At 39.7% G+C, this 24,558-nt stretch overlaps 1 protein-coding gene across 2 annotated transcripts in view; it reads left to right on the top strand.

The window, feature by feature from the left end:
- The window catches only part of MPP6 (membrane palmitoylated protein 6), a 46,273-nt gene that overhangs the window by 768 nt on the left and 20,947 nt on the right, over nt 1-24,558 (top strand). For both annotated transcript variants that reach the window (XM_018574506.1, XM_018574438.1), the window contains exons 2-7: nt 5,563-5,715; nt 7,448-7,597; nt 16,529-16,756; nt 20,127-20,258; nt 22,375-22,474; nt 23,352-23,420. In XM_018574506.1, the coding sequence (XP_018430008.1) occupies nt 5,563-5,715; nt 7,448-7,597; nt 16,529-16,756; nt 20,127-20,258; nt 22,375-22,474; nt 23,352-23,420 (832 nt within the window). The remainder of the gene's footprint in view (nt 1-5,562; nt 5,716-7,447; nt 7,598-16,528; nt 16,757-20,126; nt 20,259-22,374; nt 22,475-23,351; nt 23,421-24,558) is intronic.

Below are 24,558 nucleotides of genomic sequence, written 5' to 3'. Positions count from 1 at the left end.
CTCCTTTTTAAAATGTTTTATTTATTTTACATTTTCTTGATCTTAGCTTCATAATAAAAAAAAAATACTGCCCTCCTGGACTTTATCGACACCCTTAAGTATTTAAAGCCCAACTCTGGGCTTAATCCTTTTCATACCCTTTTGTAGTCCCTGGATATAGTTTTTGCTCTTTGTCTTGTTATTAAATGTCGTCTTTCTGCTAAGTTAAAAACATCCTCCTCTCTTTCCCTAGATAGTGCAGCTTCTGCTGAACTTCCTGTCAGTCGCTGAGAATAGACACTAGTGCCATCATGGCATCTTCACCCCTTCTCCGTGCTTTGCCTTTACTATCTAGGGGGGGGACAGAGAGGAGTGTTTTTACCAACTTTGCAGTAGCAAGACTTTTCATAACAGCAAGGAGGATATAAATGATATTAAGGTACTATAAAGGTATAAAAAGGATCGTGTCATGGACCACATTTTCCTTCTTTCCTAGAGGCTGTGCATATTGGGTTTCTCCAGTCTCCCCATAATTGTTGTTTTTTTAAATCACTTTTTCTTTTTTTTTTGCCCATCTCCGGATTTTTTATTTTCTCAACCATCTTTTAAAAAAAATGTATTATTATTATTAAATTGCGGTCTTCAGAACTGGACACAGTATTCTAAAATGGGGTCTTACTAAAGTCCTATATACTGGAATTGAGACTTCCTTCCTCCTGCTGGTGATCCCTCTATTGCACCCCAAAATTCTATTTGCTTTTCCTCCGCCTGGCAACAATATTGTACTCCCGTGAGAGGATTCTTTCTCCCTAAATGCATTATTTTATGTTTAGCCGCTAGTTATACAGCCAAAGATAATAGTAAAACATAGCTACAGGCAAACTGAGATATAGTCAGAACACATATGCAGCAACTGTTCTATCTATTAGAGCTATTGTAATGCAATGCATATTCCAGTGTCATCCAGCCAGCTCTGGTGGTATGTAGCATATAGCATAAGGAGGATGACATAATGTTTCACTGCTATTGTACATGCTTTTTGTATCCCAAATGGACCAGTTCTTAATCATTAATTACAGGTCTTGGCATGCACATGGATGAATTTTGTAGACACACACCAGATCTGCTGCATGTGGTACCTTCTGATTTGACAACTTTTTAGTCTTGTGTAACCCGGAAGGCAACCTAGTATACATGTTTGTACAATGTTACGTTTTCAAAGTAGACCTTCTGTTACACTTTATTATTTTAATGCTGTAAAGAAGCCAGCCCCTGACTCCAGTATTACAATCTGTGATTGAGAATCATTTACAAACATTTAAATGTTTGCTCTCTGGAGTGCTTGTAGTTTGATATTTGCAAAACTAAACATATAGAGAACAAAACAGTTCCTGAGTTTTCTGTTCAGATCCAATTAGCCTGCGCTAAAGGGGAAATATGTCTTGAAGTACAGTGTGACAGTTGGCTTAAAAGAAAAGCCCGTCTAGCTGGCAGCCAAGCCTACTTGATGTACTACAGAGCAATGCCTGAGGAGCTAATTGCTCTCTGTGAGCTTGGATGAAACAGAATTTGAGAGGCTTCTATCATACAATAGTGTTTATTTTTTTCCCCATAGTTGAAATGTTCAGTTGGTTACTATGTGTGCTGTCTTTTGATGGAAAAAAAAAAAAAAGATATCTACATTTTTGTTCTCTGCTTTCGCACTTACATTTCTGTGATGGTAGAATGGAGAATGAAATCAGACTCATGATTGTCATATTGTACTTTTTACTATGTATTAGTGAATTACATGACTCAGATTGTGCTGTTTAAGCAGCCTGGGGAAATGGTGAAACCAGTCTGGAGGTACACTGCCCTGTTTTATTCTCCTGCTTAAGCTGGGTATACACTATCATATTTTGTTTCATTCTATTGGAAATACAGCAGCATATTAGTCACTCTACTCTCCCCTGCCTCTGATGTAAAGGAAAAGCAGAGGGCTTGATGTAAACATTGCCATGTGATCGCTGTGATAACCAATTGCGCCGATCACAGGACACAGAACCGGTCCTTTCGACTCTGTGTCTAAAGCCACTGCTCTCTGCTTTCTAATGACAGTGGGAGCAGCGGCTGTGCGCTCTCACGTGTTCACAGGAGGACGTACAGAACAAAGCACCAGCAGACCGCCTGTTTTAATACAGTGGCCGTTCCGCAAGCGTTTAAAACTTAAATATATTAAGTTATGCTACCCAACTGAAGCTCCCTCTGTCCCGACAACACACACACCTCCCAGTTATCCGGCACCCATGGAGATTGGTAGGTTCCGGGTAACTGCGGTGCCCCGCTTCCCCCTGCAGCCCCATTCACCTGCTGGCTAGCTCCTGCAGCCGACAGGTGAATGGAAGCAGCCGGGAGCAATAGCCAGCCTGCTATTCTCTCTCCGGTCCGATCCTTTGCTTGGTGGGCAGGGTTTCTATAGCTAGCCTGCTATTTCAAATTCCAATAGCAGGCTGGCAATTGAAACCCCACCTACTGAGCAGAGGAGCGGACCTGAGAGAGAAAGTTCTCTCTCAGGTCCGCTCCTCTGCTCAGTGGGCTATTGCAAAAAAAAAAATGCTTTCTTTCTTTCGCCTGATAATGGGGAGTTTACTGTACTTGCATATGTACATTATATTAGGGCATGCTATAAAAGATATTTGGTGCAAAACTGAAACATCTCATAACAGAAGAGACCCTATTGCTAGACCATTAGTTTAAATAAAATTTACATATAATCTTATGCAAATATTTAAAAAAAAAAAAAACATGTTTACCTTTAAAAGCTCCCTTATGTAGACATGCAAAAGCCTTGAGACTTCTGTAGATGCCAGCAGCCCTGCCAGACTCAGAACTCTCAGTACAAGTGAATAAGAAAATAATTTATAGAATGGAAAAATATTGTAAAATGCTCGATTCTTCTTTTTTTTCTGTGCTTTTACCTTCAATTTTTTGAACATGGTGGTTGGGTGCTTAACCTGTATGTATTTGTGCATGTTTCCATTTACCCTGTGTGTGTTTCTGTGAATGACCTTTAAAGCATATGCAGGGCATCTCTGCTATTCATACATTTCTATGTTTTATCCCTTTAAACAACAACTGTTGATTAGCCAGGCATGCACTCAGCTTTTATGGCCTGTTGTGGCCAGACACCCAGCATTTATGTGCAATGAGTGGTGTCAGCCCTGCCCAGTGTCTTTTGCTAAAATACTCAAACTTCCCCCACCACTCTCAGATCTCTACCATATAAAGGTTAATCATTCTTTAGTCCAAAATAAGAAGTGGGAGGGCTCATTAAAATAAATCAGGAGACCTACAGAGAACACAGCACAACTTTGTATTTCTAAAAAGTTGTTGTTTTTTTTCCTGCTCATTTTAAACCGATATAACAAAATGCTTTCAATTGTATATGTATATCTAACAAATCAAATGGAGGAAAATAAAATAGTTAGGGTTTACGTACACTTTACGTTTTGTCAGAAAGGCAGAATGCACCCTAAATGAGCATGCGCTCTACTGGGGCTTCTCTAGTATGCTAGTTGAGATGTATTTTTGCCCGAAGTGAAATTTTCTCATTAACAACCATTTAATATCTTGGACTTCTCTGCCTCTAATTGTACAGAAGCAAATCTCCAGGCACATAAAGTATATGTTCAAAATGGTAAAAAAAAGAATAAAGGTATTTTTGTTACTAACTAAAATGTTTCATTTATTATACATTTTTATCCTAAACCTTCACCAGCTTTTGAGAATATCTTCCCTGTAGGGGTGATGATGGCAGTGGTGATGAATGGTTGGTATATGCTGAGCAGCTAAGGGCTGTGGAGGTTACACATAAAAGCATTGATCTAGAACAGGGGGTAGTAATTTAAAATTCTAGGAGGTCTGGTGACCAAGATTTTCATCAAGCCAAGGTGCAAATTGCAGTCCATACAGAACGGTCACTCAGTCCATGTTTGCTCACGGTCCGCCATTTAGGCTGCATTCACACCAGTAGCTGCACCTCAATGCACAGCTGCTGGTGCGTGTTCCCAGACACAATACTTGTACATCAATTCTGACGCATTTCACTGGCTTCATTTTTTTGTTAAGAATTTTATTAAGTTCTATAGGCAAAGCGCAGTTGCCTCCATCGGAGTGCCCCCTTACATTAGTTGCCGACATCTGACTGCCCCTTGCATTTAATTAAAAAAAGAGGACTCTGACCCCCAATATAAGGGTGCACCCTGAAGCAGTGTAAGCGGGCATGCTGATTGGGACCACCTATATAAAATATGTTATCCCCACCAAAGTGCCCCCTTACACCAGTCTCTAAAGTGCACCTATAAAATGCTGCTGATTAATCCTTGCAGCGGAGAAGAAAGCTGACGTAATAGGTTGCTCGGAACGCTGCGGTCTTGGCAGCCAATGACTGAGGAGGAATGGGGACCTGCAGAGTGGGTTATGGCTGGCTGTGGATGTGCCGGCTGCGTAGGCAGCTGCATCCACTGTCGGACCTAGTCGGTGATCGTGGTACGAATCCGGACAATGGTCTACCATTTAGGGAACCCTGATCTAGAAATAAAGAAGTAAGCTAAAAATCTATAGGTATTTTGCCTGACACTATATTTAATATGCTAGATTTTTACCTTTTTTTTTTTCCTAACCATAAAATGTTACAGCGTCATAGGATGGCTCATTTATATCATGTACCAAAGGTACCCATCAGGATTGAAAAATGAGACTTGCCATTGCAGATTTGTTTTTAAAGGTGCTCGCTTCAGAGCTGTCATCACGAACCTTTTATCCAAAAAAAACACCTGTTATGCACATATCCAGTTCATCTATTTAGTAAGTAGTGAAGGAAGCATATGGATGGCTTCTATATTTCTGTTCTGACAAGGTACCTTGTTAGTTTAAAAACTATTGTGACAGCTGCAATGGGCAAGCAAAAAGTAAATAAAAACAAGTTGATAAACTTACTTTTCCTGCAGAGATTGCTGTTTGAGGGCCCTCTCTAATGCTGGTCAGTTGACATACACATTTGCCAGATCATGTGACCCAGTACCGAGGCATTAGGTTATGTGTTCAGCAATGGCGGGAGCTTAACACAACTTTATGAAAGACAAGTATTTTAGCCTTTTTGTTACACTTTATTGTTTATTAATCTTGACTAGGGATACACCAGTACCATTTTTTCCGGACCGAGTACTAGTCCCGATACTTTTCCTCAAGTACTCGCTGATGCCAAATTCCTTCTTTTTTTAGTGTCACGTGACAGTTTTTCCAAAACAATAACTAAGGATTTTAGGGCATTTTCTTTATAATTATGAAGAACTGGGGGTGTTTTTGTAGCCCTATCCTAGGGTGACTATGCTGTTCCTCCATAGACACAGTACAGTATAAGTACCCCTTGTCACGCTAGGGCAGGAGTTGTGTTACTGGCAGGATCACAAAGAAAACAAAAAAGGAAAAATAAATGCTAATGCAGCCACCATATCTAGGGACTGGTAAATTGCAATATCACATTTTTGGGGGTTTAGATACTATAAATCTATGTATGCATAATTTCACTCTGTTTTGTTGTAGGCACATGAACGTCTAGAAGATACTAAGCTAGAAGCGGTTGGTGACAATAATGTGGAACTTGTACATGACATTCTTGAAGACATTAGTCCTTTAGCACATGAAGATAAAACTGTTGAAGAATTAGTTACTATACTTAAAGAGCCTCATTTTCAGGTGTGTGTGGAATTGTATGTTTTACATCTTGAAAGTAGAAAATGTATTCTCTGTAGTCTTACCTTCGTCTTAGATTATTTGTAGAATCTCTTGAAGCATTTCTGAATTGTAAGACATGGTAAACAAGTCTGTACAGCAACTTGAAAAATTCCAGGTATGCAGAAAGTTAACCCCTGCAGGGGGGCTGCTCCTGGACTGCAAGGGTATTTTTCCTCTAGGGGCTGGTATAAAGAAGGTATACTCACCTTATCCTCGATCCTGCGGCGGTGAGCACTCACCTTTCCCCCCCCTCTGCTCTGGCATGTCCCTCAGCGTTCTCATGTTTAATGCAAGTGAATGGGCTGTATTAGACATGATGATGTCAGCAGGACTTAGACTACCGAATTCCAGGGAAGAAGAGGCTGTAGGGACCAGTCTAGCAGCCGGTTAAGAATATGGATCAAGTGAGTGTAATTCTTTTATATGAGCCCCTAGAGAAAAACAAGCCGTTAACCCTTGCGGTGTGTGGGGGTGGCCTCACTGCAAGGGTTAACTTTTTACATTCCTGGAGTTCCTATTTAAAGCTCCATTTTTGTTGCAATGGAGTTAAACCTTTCAATGGTTAGTTCTTGCTTTATAACAGTTTGCTGCATGCCATCACTCTTATAGTATGTCAAATGTTCTAAAGTTAACCAATTTAAACACAATCACTTGCTGAAGACCCCTAAAAATATCAAGGAATGTAATGGGTGTAAATTGCAAATATGGTCAAATATAATTTTGTATTATTGTTTGTCAGCAAGCAAACCTCTATTAGAGTTCCTTTTGCACCTAATATAAAAAAAAAACTGTTTACAGAGCTCAATAGCTTAAACAGATAAACACACACACGTGAAGGTTTTAGACGAGCAACTCATCCTTTAAGAGTCTGCTTTATGGTCTTTTTAGATAATATGTAGTGCTCTGGGAATTGTATGTATTAAATGTTTGTTGTAAAACAAAATCTAAATAGAAATATAAAAGTATTGAAAAGCATAACACAGCATGGACCCAAAATCTTTACAGCTTTCCTTGAAGGTTAAGTACAAATACTCTGCCTGGGATCACACTATTATATCGTGTCAACACACAGTACTGCACATTTTGAATGGCACCACAACACATGTCAATGCACTACCATGCGTTGCATTTCTGAAAAAGGGTCAGTTGTGTTTTTCGCCATGCAGGGGTGTGTTGGCAGCACATTCAGAATGAAAACATGTCTTAACATGCACTGTAAGTGTAAGCCCCACCTATAAAACACATTTTTTTTGAGGTAACTCTTGCTTTCCCCAGTATTTGTGAACCAGGACTTGCTATAAGACCATGTCAGAAGGAAATAGCACTTTTGGCTTTTTATGAGCATTCCCTAGTGGTAATTTCTGATAATTACAGAGGTGCCTTTTTATGGACTTTATTCACGCAGTACCATGCATTTTTACATGTATTGTGTGTGTGTTTTCTAGCCTTAACATGGAATTTTATACCTTATGTATTATAAGTATACAGGTAAGTGAGGATCTTCATGCTTGTATGTCTTTGTATGCCATCATGTTTTACAAAACATTTTTAGAGCCACAAAATACCTTCCTTCTCGCCTATATGTGAGGCCAGGGTATCATTTTGGCAGATTTGTGATGTTACCATACAGCTTTAAAGGATTTAAGAAAAAGGTTTGTCTTTTTCTGATGTCATGATTTATTTTTGGTTGCAGAGTCTTCTAGAAGCTCATGACATAGTTGCATCCAAATGTTATGATTCTCCCCCTTCAAGTCCAGAAATGAATTCTGCAGTGAACAACCAACTTGCACCTGTTGATGCCATCCGCATGGTTGGAATTCATAAAAGAGCTGGGGAACCTTTGGTAAGGCATCCTTAATGCAATATATATGATAATTTTAACATATTTGGTTGCACTTCCGTCTACAGGAAAAGTAGACACACTAGGCACATAAACACCTGGGGCCCGTCCCCTTAGGGCTATAACCTCTCTTTCATCAACCGCTACTGGTAGATTAATTGCAGATATTGAAAATCCCTAAAGTCTCTCCAGTTAGCCGATGTACACAGAATTTCCCTAGTTAGTATACTGGTGTTCACTGTGATGGTCATGCAGTCGGAATTGACAATCCATCTGTGTTTCAGTTACCGCAAGACTCAAGTTTTCCAGGTCCAGTAATCTGGGGATTTCTTGATGGGCTATTGAAACCAGAGTTGTGGGAGTTTCACCTGACCAAGTCTGTGAAGACTTAATTTTTGTGAGTGTACAATCGGCAATGTAGTGTAGATTTTCCTGCTCAGTCAGCACACTGGTGTCATTTTTGTGATGGTTCTTCTGTTGTCAGTGCCAGATCCCAGGACTCCGCTTTCCCATCAGACCAATATGTCTGGGGATTCTTTTGAAGGTTTTTGGGTCCAGAGTTGCTAAGGCAATGGGCCTGTCACTGTAGCCTCACTGTTGTGAGTACCTAGAAGGCTTTTGCTGGGTTGAAGTTTGCTTAGTAATGAGGCTATATGTATATTATTAGTGCCTGAACAACGGTAGCTGCTGGCGATTGTCAAGGGCTTCATTTTTTTTATTTTTTATTTGGCTGCTTAATACTTAACGTAATTTGCAAGTTGGCCACATAAGGGAAGCACGCACTTTTATTTCCTTGGGCTGTATTCGCTTATGTGGAACTGTAAGTACGGCGGCTGAGCCCAAACTGCCATTTAAATATTCACACACCCCTCCCCGCTGCTGATGATGCAGCACGGAATGAAGAGCGTGCTTCCTAGTCCTATTGCTGCTCTGCTGTATTACCTTGAATCTACTGTGTAGTGTCTTCATAGTGCAGTTTTTGTCTGCCAGTCATGTCTGAACACTTCATTCACATTTCAAATCTTCGAGCGGATATTTTTATATTCTCTGTCAACTGAGCAACCAATTTGCCTTCATTATTGGCTGTAAATCTCGGACACCATTTTTCGCATTGTCCTCACAAATAATATCTGGACAGCTAACGGCTCAGAGGCCAGGATTGTATTCCAGCCTGACAATTATGGCAGGAAAGCAAGTGCGTTCTGCTCCTACTAGTAATAATTAGGCTTCAACCATTTTGTTTGGCATACAGAGTGTGATAGGAGAACAGAATGTTCAGCAATAACATATGTCAGCGGTTCCCAACCTGGGGTATGGCAACACCTTTAGGGTACTTAAAAAGTAATTTTCTAAAGGTGCCCATACACCTTACGACCATCGCAAGAGTTTTGTCTTGCGATGGTCGTATGCTCATTAAAAGCCCGTACGATCTGCCCACCTTGGACGGGCAGATCGTACTTGCGATCATCGGAAGCCCGCCCCGCTGAGGGGCGGGCTTTCCGATGACGGCAATGCAGAACGGGCAGTGTGCGCGTGCGCACACTGGCCCGTTCCGCAGCTATCGGGCTAGCAGGCTAGAAACCCGCCGAGAATCGTACGATTCTCGGCTGGTTTTCAAGCATGTTGGCTCGACAAAAGACGTGCGACCGTACAGTAGAAACGGTCGCACGTCTTAGTTCACACTGCTCGATTCTCGTACGATCGCGGGATTTCGCCCGATTCTCGTACGAGAATCGAGCAGTGTATGGGCACCTTAATGGTGGAAAAAGGTTGTGGCAGTGGAGAGTAGGTGACTAAATTGTGTGCAGAAGATCTGCAGAGCAAACCTGCAGCTGCGTTTTCTGACACTCGTTCTATAGTTCTGACTGCTAACCCCTCAATCAGACACAGCTGGGTTATGTGCCCTCCTCTCTTATGAGAAAGTGGTGTAAAGGTGCCCATACACCTTACGATTATCGTACGATAATCGTATGCGATCGACTTTTCGTACGACAATCGTAACGTGTGAATAGAGTGCCCGACCGATAGTACTGTACAATCGTACGACTTTTGACGGTCAAGCATGTTTTGAAAACTTTGGTTGATCGTACGATGTTCGCATGGTTGGTGACGTTTCTGTCCGTCAAAAGTCGTACGATTAACACTACGCATGCGCAAACGAAAATAATTGCGGTCAATTACCGCAAGTCGTCCAGGTGTTTTTTTCTAACTACCGCTGATTGAACATTGCGATAATCGGGGCAGGATGGGGCCGTTGTACGAAGATCGTACGACGGTTCGATCATCGGACGAAAAGTTTCGTCCGATAATCGTAAGGTGTATGGGCACCTTAAGACAGTGACTGTAAGTCCTGAGTCGCACCAGAATCTGCTCAACCCACCTCCTCTCAGGGTCACATTGGCCACCAGTCTATTAAGGTACCTCCACCAGATGAGACCTGCTCCATTCTGCAGCATCAATCCCCCCACGACACTTTCCATGGAGCACTGAAAGTGCAGCTGCTGCCCTCCCTGAACTGCAACAAACAGGTGAGCTATTAGACTGTACCCTTGCTCCATCTGCATCCTCTGTGGCCCAGACACCTATCATAGAGGGATACCTAGCCCTCCAACCCACAGTGGCCCCATAACCCCAGAGGGAATCCAGTGTTACAGCCCACACCCCACCCCACCCCATAACACTGGACACACTACCACAAAGAGCTCCCAGCTCCCTCCATCAAATCAACTCCCGCACAGTGGCATTTGACACCCTCCTATTCAATTTGGTTGCACCCACCATTTGGCATGGCGCACTATATGCTCCACTATTAGCCCCATCCACTGTCCCACCCCAGTTCATGGGTACACAAGTAAAAAAAAAATGGTTGGGAACCACTGACGTCTATTTTGTCATCTGCCTCTACAAGATCCTTTTATATGTTCAGCAAAGACAGATTTTTCACAGGCACGAACAGCAGCAACTTGTTATACAGCCAGCATTGGCTGAACAGTCACCTCAGTAAATATACCTTGCTTGCTGTTGCATAGGAGCATTCATTTTCCAGATTGTGGCTGACTCATCCAACTCGCTAAACATAGCTTTGGTGGCTACTGTTGTTGACACATCTAATTGCTTTATCGAGATGATCATTACGTTGATTTTTATGTGTGAAGTGGCACTAAATGCTAGCCGGGTCATGTCTCTGTTTTTGGGTCTCCTTGGTTTCCGAGGTATTTCATTCATTGGATACAGTGGCTTGCAAACGTATTCACCCCCTTTGCATTTTTCCCATTTTATTGCATTACTACCTGGAATTAAAATGTATTTTTTGGAGGTTTGTATCATTTGATTTACACAACATGCCTACCACTTTGAAGATGCATTTTGTTTATTGTGATACAAACAAGAAATAAGACAAAAACCGAAAACTTGAGCGTACATAACTATTCACCAATATCAATACTTTGTAGAGCCACCTTTTGCAGAAGTTACAGCTGCAAGTCTTTTGGGGTACATCTCTATAAGCTTGGCACATCTAGCCAGTGGCATTTTTGCCAATTCTTCAAGGCAAAACTGCTCCAGCTCCTTCAAGTTGGATTAGTTTTGCTTGTGTACAGCAATCTTTAAGTCATGCCACAGATTCTCAATTGGATTGAGGTCTGGGCTTTGACTGGGCCATTCCAAGAAATTTAATGTTGCTTTAACAGTATGCCTATGGTCATTGTCCTGCTGGACGGGGAACCTCCGTTCCAGTCTCAAATCTCTGGCAGACTAACAGGTTTTCCTCAAGAATTTCTGGAGTATGAGATGTTCTGATACTATAACTGGTGCTGGCTGTAATCAGTTAAAAGGGGATGGAGCTTTGTTTTATTTTGCGGCACATACTGTTGGAACTGCAGAGGTTAGATCAATATTTCCCCCAGTTGTCTAGAAGCCACCTTATGTAATTGGTCTTTTAGTGTCCACTGCTTCTCAAAGATGGAAAAACAAAATAATCAAACTGACATCTGTTTCCTCCCCATATAAGTGTGCAGAGACTTCTGTGGATAGTTAAGTTAGCAATGTCATCTGTGCACTGGCCTGATTAGGTTTATGGTAGTTTTGAGTCTGTTGAGAAATGTTGTCACACAAGAGTCTTTCATTTTTCTTATGTAAAAGAAGTTGTCACACGCACACCTGGGTCCAATGCATCAATCCGTCATTTTATTGACATTAGATATAATGGCATCACACGTACAAAGCAACGTTCCGGATCCTAGCATGGTCCCTTCATTGGGCAAGTAGCATAGTGACAGCCATAGTGAATTGAGTGCAAGCTTATATACAGTGCAAACAACAAATTGTTTGCACTGTTTATAAGCTTACACTCTATCCATATTGGTTGTCACTGTTCCACTTGCTTGATGAAGAGACCATGCTAGGACCTGAAACGTTGCTTTGTACGTGTGATACCACGTATAGCTGAAGTCAATAAAATGACAGATTGATGCATTGGACACAGGCGTGTGGGTGACTTCTTCTTTTACATTTGGACTTTTGCGGCGCCATCTGCATATCATTCAGCACCCTCCATTATATCACTGTGAGATCCCGGTCTGGAAGTGCAATGGGACACGATTTAACTTTCACTTTTCTTATTCAATTCAAAGTATGCACAAGTGTTGTAAGGTAACTCATAAATGCATACACACAATAGGTTGGACTTGATGGACTTGTGTCTTTATTCAACCTCAAATACTATGTAACTATGTAACTGAAGTGTTTTCAAAAAGTCAGGTAACAAAATTTGGTTTTCATATAAACCGTGCTCATGTGTTTTTTTTTTTTAAATGTGTGTTTAGAAAGGGAAAATGGGAGAAGTGTTGACAATAAATTGACAGGTTCACTATTTACACACAAGTGTGTTCAGAGCAGAGACACACTCTCCTGTCCCTTCATCCAGCTCTGTCGGAGGTTTTAGTCATAGACTTCATGTATGAATGGAGATAAATTCTGCTACGCACTCTTTACAAAAACCCTTAAGGTGCCCATACACCTTACGATTATCGGACAAAACTTTTCGTCCGATGATCGAACCGTCGTACGATTTTCGTACGACAGCCCCATCCTGCCACGATTATCAAAAGGTTCAATCAGCGGTAGTTAAAAAAAAAACCACACCTGGACGACTTGCGGTAATTGACCGCAATTATTTTCGTTTGCGCAGTGTTAATCGTACGACTTTTGACGGACGGAAACGCCACCAACCATGTGAACATCGTACGATCGACCAAAGTTTTCAAACATGCTTGACCGTCAAAAGTCGTACGATTGTACAGTACTATCGGTCGGGCACTCTATTCACACGTTACGATTGTCGTACGAAAAGTCGATCGCGTACGATAATCGTAAGGTGTACGGGCACCTTTTTAGTGCTCTAAAAATCTTTTCTCATGCATTCAATGGTTCTCTCTATACACACACATACACCTGTCCAGTATGCAGATTACACCAGCCAGTGATATCTGGGTAATTTCAGGCCATTGACTGGTCACATCAAAAAACGTATAACCTTGAAAAAAAAAAAAAAGGAATAAAACAAAATTCTTGTACTTCATCCCCAGAATAAGTATATGTTGTGTTAGGTGTATGTAATTTAGTGTACTGCTATATAAGCACGTTACAGCAGGCAAACTAAAATAGCAGAGGAATACAGCTGCAATCATAAGTTATTGTTTGTGCAGTAACAGTAGTTTGGTCATTTTCACATTTTGTAAAATAAATATGATTATTTTAGATGCTTCTGTGGGGGTGTGCAATTTCCTGTGCTTCAAAGTAAAGACTCCAAAGCTGCACTAACTGCATCAGTAATTATAAAAACAAAGATGACTCGGGCAATCCGTAGTCCAATACTTACACTTTAGACTGAAGGGAAACTATTCCTTATGTGACACAGAGAAAATACAAATCTAATGCTCAATAAATAGCTGTTAATTTCTTGAGTTAATTACGCCATAGCCATATGGTCATTTGCACCTGGTCCTAAATCCTCAGAAATGCATACACTGGAAGTGAGAGGGTTACTGTGTCTCAATAACAGCCTAACCTCTGTTTGCAGTAGACTGCATTATGCATTACAGAGCCATATAAACATATTTGTATGTTTGTTTTGATAAGTGTTGAAATTAAATTGTTTTTAGTGAGCATGTGAAGTGTTCACCACAAAGTAACTCATACAAGTTTAACATTTTACAAGCTTTTTCTTCCATATTTTATATTATTGTATTAGACATTTGGAGCCTAGAGGAAGCTCTGATTGGCTCATTACAAAGACCATCTTAACAACTGCTGAGATGAGCAATCAGCCATACAGGTACTGCACTTTTTAGCGAGTCGTCTGACTCGCATACCTGAATGTTAAAAAAAAAAAAGAGCCTGCATATGCATTGAACAAACCTAGTTGCTCCTATGTACATTTGCATCCTGTTTAGAGAATCAATGATTTTAAAAGACCTGTTCTCCTTTACATGCATTTATGCATTTTGTAATAACCACAGTTGTTACAGAATAATCAATAATCTTTTCCCATGAATGTATGTAATGCAGCAGTAAGATTTAAGAATGCAGTCAGCTCCACATTTGCACATTTATAGCAAGTTTTATCAAATCATTGTCTTCTGTGTCTCTATCTTGGTTAGCTTTGATATATTCTATGCACTGCCAAGGATTGAATTACTCTTCATTTCCATATTTTGCATTTTTGCCTTTTCAGGTAGAAAATCGGAGGGACAGGCATGTTGTATATTCAGTTTTGGAATACAAATATGTTTCTTCAACGCATATAGTGGGACAGAGAGTTAGAATTTTCTTATAAGGAATTTTGTCAGAATAGCAATAAGGAGCATGTATATTGGCTCCCATATTTATATCCCGACAAGTTCTTAATAAATTATCATTGTTAATATTATAATTTTGCCAACTAATGGAGGACCAGAGTGTACAGATCAGTGCTACAAACCAGAGATACCTCTAGCATATTAACTGGTAGAACAAGTACAGCAACAGCTGATAAAAAAAAAAAGCTGCACTCTTTCCGTGTGCACGGGCTCTTTGCCTCTGAATTACAGGTGATCTGTTGCTGCATTTGGCTTTCCTTGCTCTCTTTAACCACTGAACTTATCTGCTTTTTCCAGTGGTACACAAAGTGAGAGTTTGGCTTGCTGTGCCGTATTATTTACATGGCAGTAGAAGGCAAAAAGACCTCAAATTAAACTTTCCAGTGTGGAAGCTTGCTTCCTCTCTATGTAGTTGGCCAACTCATATCTGTCATACTGTAAAGGTACCTGAAAACAAGAGAATGCCTCTTTACAGTCATATTAAAGAATGATTGAACGTCTCGAAGCTGTTTGCTAGCTGAGCATGATCGGGGGAATTTTTTTGTTTTGCTGGAATGGACTTTCCTGTTCAAAGTTTTTGCCTTGAGTCAAGGGCCTGTAGCTCTTCTGCAGGCTCACCTTATCTGTACTTACTCGTTCATAGATTGTGTTGTTTATAAACAGCAAAATTGTGACAGTTTTGGTGACAGTTTAATACTGTAGTCAGCCCTTTTCAACCTGAAATGTTTAAAGTCTGATTCAGGTCACAGAAATAGTCAGTGAGACTTTGTACTAATTACCTTCATTTTCATACTATTGCCTACACATTCCTATTATTGCAATCAAACAGTGTGTCTAAATATGACTCGGCAGTCCAGTAGGTATCGGATTATGACTGCGCTGCCAGAGCACTCCAAAATATATCAGACCTGGTCAAAAACACCCCCCTTTTCCTCATCACAAGAAGTCCACTTGAGGACACTTGTAAAGTTGATTGTGGATGTTACTCATGTATGCTAGCATAGAGCACTGGACTTTTGGGGTACGACATGCAGTTTCACAAAGTGAAAAAATATTTTGAGCATTTCAGAGTTAAAAAATAACTAACTTCCTGTACGGAAAGGAAATGACACGATCATAACTGTATTAAAGTCCAATACGTCCCCCTGCACTCCTCACAGCGTCTCTGGCCCAAATCACAATGATGGTGCTCGCAGTGATGCTCACGGATGGCGCCGTGCACATCAAACAGCAAATGAACATTGTTGCCCTGATCAGGGGTCCCTGTGTAGCCCCGAAACATCGGTTATAATTATTGCAACATGTATGATGATTTGTCCGATTAAATGATCATAACTGTGACTTCTGGAAGTGGTCACATCAGCCAAGTAAAGAGGTGTAGCTAGGGTTTTTTGAGCCATTTTGGCACATTTAAGCTGAGCTAAGGTTAGCAAACAGCAAGTGGGATTTTACTTGTTATGCAGTGATAACCCCAAAAATGTTGGTTGCGCCCCCACCTCTTTGCTTTCAGGTGTCTGCTGTCTAAATATCTCCTGATTTATTGTGATCTGGTATTGTATATTTTACACATGCACTCTCACCACCTTGTTATATATTTGTTTAGCTGTTGGGTTTCTCTGCTACTTTTATATATAGTTTTGGACCAGTGATGAGAGTGACCCGTATTCATGTACTATTCTCTGTACTCTTGTATCTTTTTTAGTCTGTTATACTGCCTTTTTATATCAGATTTTTTTACAACATTTGTGACATCATTTTGATATATGCATATTTGAAATCTCAAGCTGTTTAGCGTGCAGAGGTTTTTACTTACCGTATATACTCGAGTATAAGCCGAGATTTTCAGCCCTATTTGATAGCATTTGGGGGCACTCTGTACATATACTCACTTTTGTTCCAGCACCCACTTTTCTACCAGTTAGTTTTTCTGCCTATATTAAACGACGTTTAAATGCCTGTGAAAAGCTATTATTAATTATTTTCAAATCTATGTTTAGGCACAGCAATTGTATTGTCTTTTAAAGATCATGGTTTAATTTGTTATTCCTCTGTTTTTATATCTTGTATGTTTTTACAGGGTGTGACATTTAAAGTGGACAATAATAATCTAGTAATTGCACGGATCCTCCATGGCGGAATGATTGACCGACAAGGTCTTCTTCATGTGGGAGACATAATTAAAGAAATTAATGGCCATGAAGTGGGAAACAATCCAAAAGAATTACAGGAGCTGCTGAAAAGTATTAGTGGCAGTGTTACACTTAAGATACTTCCAAGCTATAAAGACACAGTTACCCCTCAGCAGGTCAGTGTAACATAGAACACTTTGCTTACTTTTTACCTTTTTAATCATTTTACTGGGATCATGTTATCACTTATCGTGTATATCGTCCCTTCTGAGTAGTATTCATCATTGATCTGTTTATCTTAATTTGTTTATATAGTAAGGGTTCCACATGAGCATTTTCAGCATTCTCACAATGCTAGGATCAAAATGGATTCAGATGTTGACTTACAAGAGCTCTAAGGAAAGCTTTGGACTCCATAAACGGTGCATGTTGGGCTTGGTGCATCCCTAGAATTTGGGAAATGTTTAATTGACCTATGTTATAGGCATCTGGAAGTGTCCAAAGAATTCAAGACCTTTCAAACATTGCTAGCAACATCCATATTAATGCAAAGCATTTCAAATATGAAAGCCCACAAACATATTCACCATCTTCATATTAATTTGCAAGATTAATAAATCATTCCCAGATGCCTTCTATTAATGCCTTCTATTAATGCCCAAGTGAACATACCCTAGCAGGTGCTTTACGTGAACACATTCAGCAGAGCATTCCTACGTGACTTCCTGGAATGTAGTGATCACAAAGTATCCTAAAATCTGTGGTCACAGTATACATGACTATTAAAGATTTTAAAAAAAAACTTAATAGAGCTGTGACTGAAGTTGGGCTTACTATGTGCACGTTTGCAGGGGGGGGGGACTTTAAAGTTTTTGGTTTTGTTTGCACTTTTTAATGTATATTATTTAAAAAAAAAAAATTTTACTATATTTTTTATTACTTATTTCATTGCCATGTTGTAGGGGGGGCTTACATGCCTCCCTATATGATAGCATATCAGGTGGTGACAGGTACTCTTTACAGTGACATTAGGGGTCTATTAGACGCCTAGTGTCACCTTTCCACTGTAAAGAAGCTATACAAGCGTAACTCGCGCTTCAATAGCTTCTTCCCCGTCTTCTCTAGCCGGAGAATGACAGCCGAGGGACCGGCTTCCGGCTCCATTCAACAGGGAGAAGATTGGCAAACGTTTGTTCGTCTGTCTCTCTCCCCTCTACCCGCCGACACCCGTGATGCTGGTCCCGAGCCTGCAGAAAGGTCAGCAGAGCCTGGGAAACAGAGCGGGGGGCGGTGTCGGAGTGATCTGGAGGCAACTCAGCCACCAGAATCGCTTTTAGCGCAACACCCACCGTCGGCTTTGAACAGCTGAACAGTATAGTCTCCAGGAGTGTATTTAGTGGGGCCCGCTGCCAGCATTGTACTGCATACGTCGCTGGCAGAGAAAGGGTTAAAGCACCATTCAGAAAATCTTATAACCTGCAGAGTCCTGTCTGATATCACCAGAAGTACAGCAATGTTAAGCCAATTGGTTCTAGGGCTTGTCATGCCAATAATAAAAGCACTAACAATCACTGAAGCAGTCAGTGTTTGAGATGGTGTTATAAACCGATCGATGTGCTGCTCAACTATGGAAAGATGAGCACAGTCAATTTTTTTATCACCTTTTGCTGCATATCTGTAAGTGGTTTCTTTAGGATGGTAGAATTTTAAAACGTGACATTTAAAATCCTGACACATGCCTGCAGCAAAAGTCTGTGTATTAAAGAACTAGCTGAATTGTGTGCAGCATTTTCAGATCTGCTGTAGGCCTCGCGATTTAGTTGAGACAGAATCATCATGTCATGACTACATATTAGATAAAGGTTTAGCATGTTTGTTTTTAGCTTGCTTCTCAAGCATTGAATGTATCCAATGGTTTTATTAATTATAAAGATCCAACTGGGCTAAAGTGCATGTAAAGCCACAACTTCTTTTATATATATCTATATATAGATATAGATCTATATATAGATATATCTCAATCATACAAGGATGAAAACCTGTCCTGCAGATGCAACAGGAAGTGAGAGTAAATCTCTGCAAAGTATCATAATTTGTCCACTTGGACTGTTGTCACTGTAAGAAATTAGAATACAACCCTCGCTTCTTGTTCTAGAGACTGTTGACGAATTTAGGATTTCCCATCACTTTCTGTGTTTGTAACAATGGTCAGCCGAACAGAGAGGGTAAATTCCCCCAGTGACGACACGTGAAGCATTTTAAAAAAACATAACCGGTTCTAACCCTTCCCTGTTCTATTTAAAACAAAAAAGGCTAGACATACATTTGACGTTTTTATAAATATTTGCTTTGCTTAGTGACGATTGATGTGCGTGACCTTATTAAGCTTAACTCCCTTTCTCTGAATGCAGCTCTTCAGCTTTCGTTATGTAAGGTACTTGAAGTCTGATATTTGTTGCCTGTCTACCGATCTACCAGCTTCTGAGTGTGCAGTGTGTGAGGGCCCAGCTATCGATGTGGCAGAAACTGTCAGATTTCAGGTCCTAATTATAAAGAGTGAATGTTCAGATGATTTATCACTCCGGGTATAAGCCTAGTGGTATCGCCTTGTTAAAGTAACCGTAATGGTCATATCATTCTGAGTGAACTTGGCCTCTTATTGTGATAAAGCACAATTGTATTATTATTTCGCACATAATTAAAACTTCTGTACCTCATTAAAAAAAAAAGGTTTTACACTTATAGGATCCGAAACATAGACAGAACAAAGGTCTTCTATTAAAATGGCTGCTTTCATCACAAATGCATTCTCAAATTCACAAAATATAACAGTTTAACCTGCAGTAGCCATTGCAGGTTTAAGGGCAGGTTCACACCATTTTCTGGGCCAGATTTGAAACGCACTGCTTTGCGTTTTTGGCGCGTTTACTTTTAGGTCTTGCTGGGGGACCCCTGCAAGACCTACAGATAGCTAGGAAAAGAGCAGCACAATGCATGCATACAAGAGACATGAACTTACCACAGTTGTTCTTTTCGGAGCTGCTCAAATGATCATAGCCAGTGACAACCTGGGCAGCAATGTCTCTCCACTTGTCCATCTTCCTATTATTGTTCTTATACTGCCCATGCCTGGGATTATACAGCTCTGGGCAGGCTTCCATAAGTTCTACAAAGAATTCGGTGTACACTTCAGCCATCATGGTTCCTATCGTCACAAATCTCTCTCTCCACAGAAGAAGGAAGTCCAGGGGTGATGAGATCATCCAAACCACCAAAAAAAAGGGGGGATTTTCCTGTTCCGTTGCGTTTTTGGCGCGTTTGTGCACGTTCCAGACCAAACAAAATGTGACACGCAATATTTTTCTGGTCTGGACCAGAATTGACTGCGATGGTGTGAACTGAGGCCAAGAAGAACATAGGGATACATTAGGATGCATTTTGGGTCCGGAAACGGTCTGGTCTGGAGGTGATCATGAGGTGGTGTGAATGGGCAATGGTATGCAAAGTTGATGATGTTGTGGTTTTTTTTCTATCATTTTCCATTAGGTGTATGTGAAGTGTCATTTTGATTACAACCCATTTAATGATAATCTGATTCCCTGCAAAGAGGCTGGATTAAAGTTTTCTAAAGGAGAAATACTGCATATAGTTAATAGGGAAGATCCAAACTGGTGGCAGGTAAGTGTGTCATTCCTGTTTTAATATGGCTCCAGAGGTATGGTGCAGAGCGAGTAACGTGTACTGCTCTGGCAGAGCTTTGTGTACAGTTGAGTTTCTATGGATGATCATGATGTACCTGTACTTCTATTATCCTCCCTACCTGCAAAGTGATTGTTAGTAAGGCTGGCCTTATCTTGTTGAGTGACCTTTCTGATTGCATTCAATTTGAATGTCAGAAGTCGGCAGTTTCTAGTCATAGGCAATAAAAAAACAAGAATATCCCTTTTGAATTACCTGCAAGTTGGGCTTTAAAAATATAAATATTCTGACAAACATGAAAATCCACTGCCCTTTTTATGATTGTTATAGGGTTTGTATTGTAGAAATAATTTTTTATATTGCCTTATTCCCTTATGGACAAGAATCTAGTACAGATAAAAATAATTGCTTTTTCTGAAATTTCTTATGTTGATAAAAGAAAAAAAACTTGTTCAGTGGCTATTATACCCGTTTGTTCCTAGACTCACCCCCCTTGCTAATTAATTAGTTGGTTCACCCTTGTATTACGTTTATGTGCAGTGCACATTGAGCTGCACAATGTTCTTTCTTTAAACTTTCCTTTCATTCTGTTTTTGCAAATACAGGCATTGTCTGTCTCTGATCAATATAGCAATTACAGCTCTGTACTTAAAAGATTATTGTACCAGTGCTTGTTCAGTGCCTGACACGTCAGCAGTTTTCCTGTACTCATTTGTTAGTGCTGTGTCTATTCACTTGTGTTTGTGTATATAATAGTATTTACTAATAGTATTTACCATAAAATAATACAGCATATGTGGCTACAAACATCTCTATGATCTTGTATAGCATTATATTTTTGGCTTTTGTTGGTGCATATCTGATAAACAAAATCTGGATATTCACTTTTTAATGAGATCTTTAAAGGAAACGTATAATGGCTTTCATTTCGTTTTTTTTATTTATAACTGATGTTTTTTATGCTTTTTTTTTTTTTTTTTTTTTTTTTTTTTTTTTTTTTTTTTTTTTTTTTTTTTTTTTTTTTTTTTTTTTTTTACTATTTATTTAAAAGCAGTATTTTACAAATAAACATTTAGTGCAGGGTGATACTGGTGTCTCCTAACATTCTAGGTTTTAGAGAGTACAGCAGAAGATGTTTGCTTTCACACTGTTTCTCTCTCATTGAAAGGCTGTACAAAATATTGAGCCACTCCTCTGGATAGCTCCTCATTATTAATTTTGTGAGTTCAGTTCTGTAAAAATGTGTTGTTTTTTGGCAAACCAGTTAGAGGATGTTAGTCTGGTAAACATACAAAAAAGAGCCTAATGCTCCACACGTTAACCCACCCAAAGCTAATATTTTGCTTTTTGATAGAGACTGGCGAGATAATCCACCTAATCTTGGATTTACATTCTCGGGTACTCCCATGGTGAAATCTTATTACATAGTGACCCCAATCTGTCTTTTGATTTTATTGGAAAATGGACCGGGAGATGTGGGTACATTACAAGATATGCCAAAAACACTCAAAACCGGTGGCTAGCAGACATATCCCTTTTAGGTGGTCTGAACCTTTGGAAGAAATTGAATGCATTTTGGATGGTCGCCTAACTACATTGAAAGTGTTTTATTTCTCTCATTTGCCCGCAGTCCTATGTTGAACCTCATCCACATTCTGGAGTTCTTCTTTATAGTCAATTATGCAGCGTGTATTATATAAACTTTTTGCTGCCATAACCATTTATCATTTATGATGTAATTTCTGGATTGAGTCGTTTCAAAATTTACTTGTCATTTGCCAGTTGTGGTAGTATTTAAAGCTTCATATGTGTTTCTTCTCACTTCACTGTCTCATTATATATTCATCTTCTTGCTTGTTTTCCTATGGTTTTTTCCCCCTAATATGCTAATCACCATTCAGGATTCCTTCTGCTAGCTGGTCAAATGTTTAGCTGCTATATTAGAAACTTTGGTTTGTAGCATCTGGAAATCCCAGCTGGCTTCAGTAGAAAGCTGAATGGGAATTGGAACGTTGCAGAGGAAAGTACATTGCTTGGCTGCATTTTACTAATATTTTGTATGTTGAATGCTTGATGTTGTATTAACTCTTTGTAGGCCAGTCATGTAAAAGAAGGTGGAAGTGCAGGTCTCATTCCCAGTCAGTTCTTAGAGGAGAAGAGGAAAGCCTTTGTTAGAAGGGACTGGGAAGGTGCAGGTAATATACCATTCAAACTGACACGTAGTAATTTATTTAAGTTAATGAACATCTACTATTAATTTCTGATGGGGAAAATGAAAGTTGCACTAATCTTTTGTATATACCTTGCTGCAGATGTTAAACGTCCATCATGCTGGACAATCCAATGTAATAAAATAAGCTCTTTTGAAAGTGGGTGTTTCTTGAAGGAAAGAAGCAACTTTGTTAATGGAGCTCTTGAAGGATGGTTTTCAGCTGAAAGATAGAAAAAACTATTTTGCTAACATGTGTGCGCCCTTAACTGAAATATGAGGGGATGAACTGATCTTTAAAAATAACTTGAACACAAATTTTGATTTAGTTGTGGATAGAGACCGTAAGGGTTAGAACTTTTTATTGCTCTTTGGAGGTCTCCCTGCACTTTTCACCCTGTAACACCAGCTCTAGAAATGAGGAGAATAGGGTCACCGGAAAAGGCAGGCAGAGAGAGCAATACCCTATTCAGAGATTTTAACTTTTCCCTCATCACACAAAAAACTCTTCTCACTCAGACAGGATGTGAAGGGAAACCTCCAGAATGGCAACACAGGTTCTCTGGGTCATGGTTCTTTCACTGTAGCTGTAACCAGTGTATGCTATAGATGGTGAACATGTTATAGTCTCATTGTGAAACACCAGGTCCATTTGTTAGTCCTGGTAACTTCTTCCCCAGACTTGTATAAATCCCAGAGCCACAAGTTATTTTGTAGTTCTTGATTATATTAACAGTAGTTTGGCAGCTAGAACATGTACTGTTTCTGCTTGTGCTAGCATTTTGTGTATAACGAGTTAGTAATGATTATATTCATACATTGTTTTTATATTTTACGAACATATATATATTTTTTTCTTCCAGGGCCATTTTGTGGTACAATTACAAGCAAGAAAAAGAAAAAAATGATGTACCTCACAACAAAAAATGCAGGTACTGCTCTGTATACTACTTAGTTGTAGTATTTTTGGATAAAGAAATACTTTAAAACCCCAAATAAGTATATATTTTCTGAAAGCAGAGGCCCTGTAAAATAAAATAAAAATTGGAATCTGCATTTTTTACGTTGCACGATATTTGCGTAAATGTTTATCACATCGGTATTTTTAGGAAATAAAAACTCAAATTCATTTTAATGCACACAAACCCAAATTAATTCATTTTTTGGTAACTTTTTAAAAGATGGGGTTACATTGAGCAAATAGATACCAAACATGTCAAGAGCTAAAGTTGTATCTCCTGTGCAATAGCAAAAAAATATGGTTTTATTGCTATTTTTTGCTTTATTACTATTTTTTGCTTTATTACTATCACACGGGGGTTTATAAGCCCACGTATGATAGTGTTTGGAGGTGACGGGTTCTCGATTTGCCCCATGATGTCTCCCCTGGCCTCTAATACAGGGGATCGAGCACAGGATTGTACTCGATCACCTGTGTAACCAGCACTTCAGCCAGCTTTGTGTCAGCTGTGAGCAGAAATGCACTATCCTGAGTGCATTTTCCATGGTCCCGGGTTCCTCAGAGAAGCAGTGGACCCCGAAAACCACGACAGGGAGGTGGGGGCACAACCTATGCCAGCTGCTTAAAGTGATCTGGGCGACTGTAAAGCCACCCAGATCACTTGTACAAAACGAGCTTCACCTGCTGAAAAAAACCCAATACCAAGATCATGATATTGGTATAACCACTTCTGTGTGTGTGTTTAGGGCTGCAACAATGAATCGATTAATGAGAATAGTTGGCAACTATTCTGATTATCGATTAGTTGGAGGGAGAGAGAGAGGATTTTTATACGATTAATCGACAAAAATAATCGCAACTTATGAAAATAATCATTAGCTGCAGCCTGTGTGTGTATGGTCCTGAAGTAGTTAAGCTATTCACATACAAATGTATTCATTTTAGAATTCAGTCTTAAGTAGCAATAACTCCCAACCGTGTTGTCTGTGTTTTTAGTATTTGTTTTTACATCTATACATTGAGATTAAGTGGGTTAAGCTGGCCGGACACCAGTAGAATTTCATTTGAAAAGTCTTGAACAAATTTAGTCTTTTCTTCTACACATCTGC

The sequence above is a fragment of the Nanorana parkeri genome, unplaced genomic scaffold, assembly GCF_000935625.1.
Source record: "Nanorana parkeri isolate BGI_ZX_2015 unplaced genomic scaffold, ASM93562v1 scaffold4, whole genome shotgun sequence".
NCBI lineage: Eukaryota > Metazoa > Chordata > Amphibia > Anura > Dicroglossidae > Nanorana > Nanorana parkeri.
Note: the sequence above shows the minus strand (reverse complement) of the source record. Positions and strands in the feature narration are given on the sequence as shown.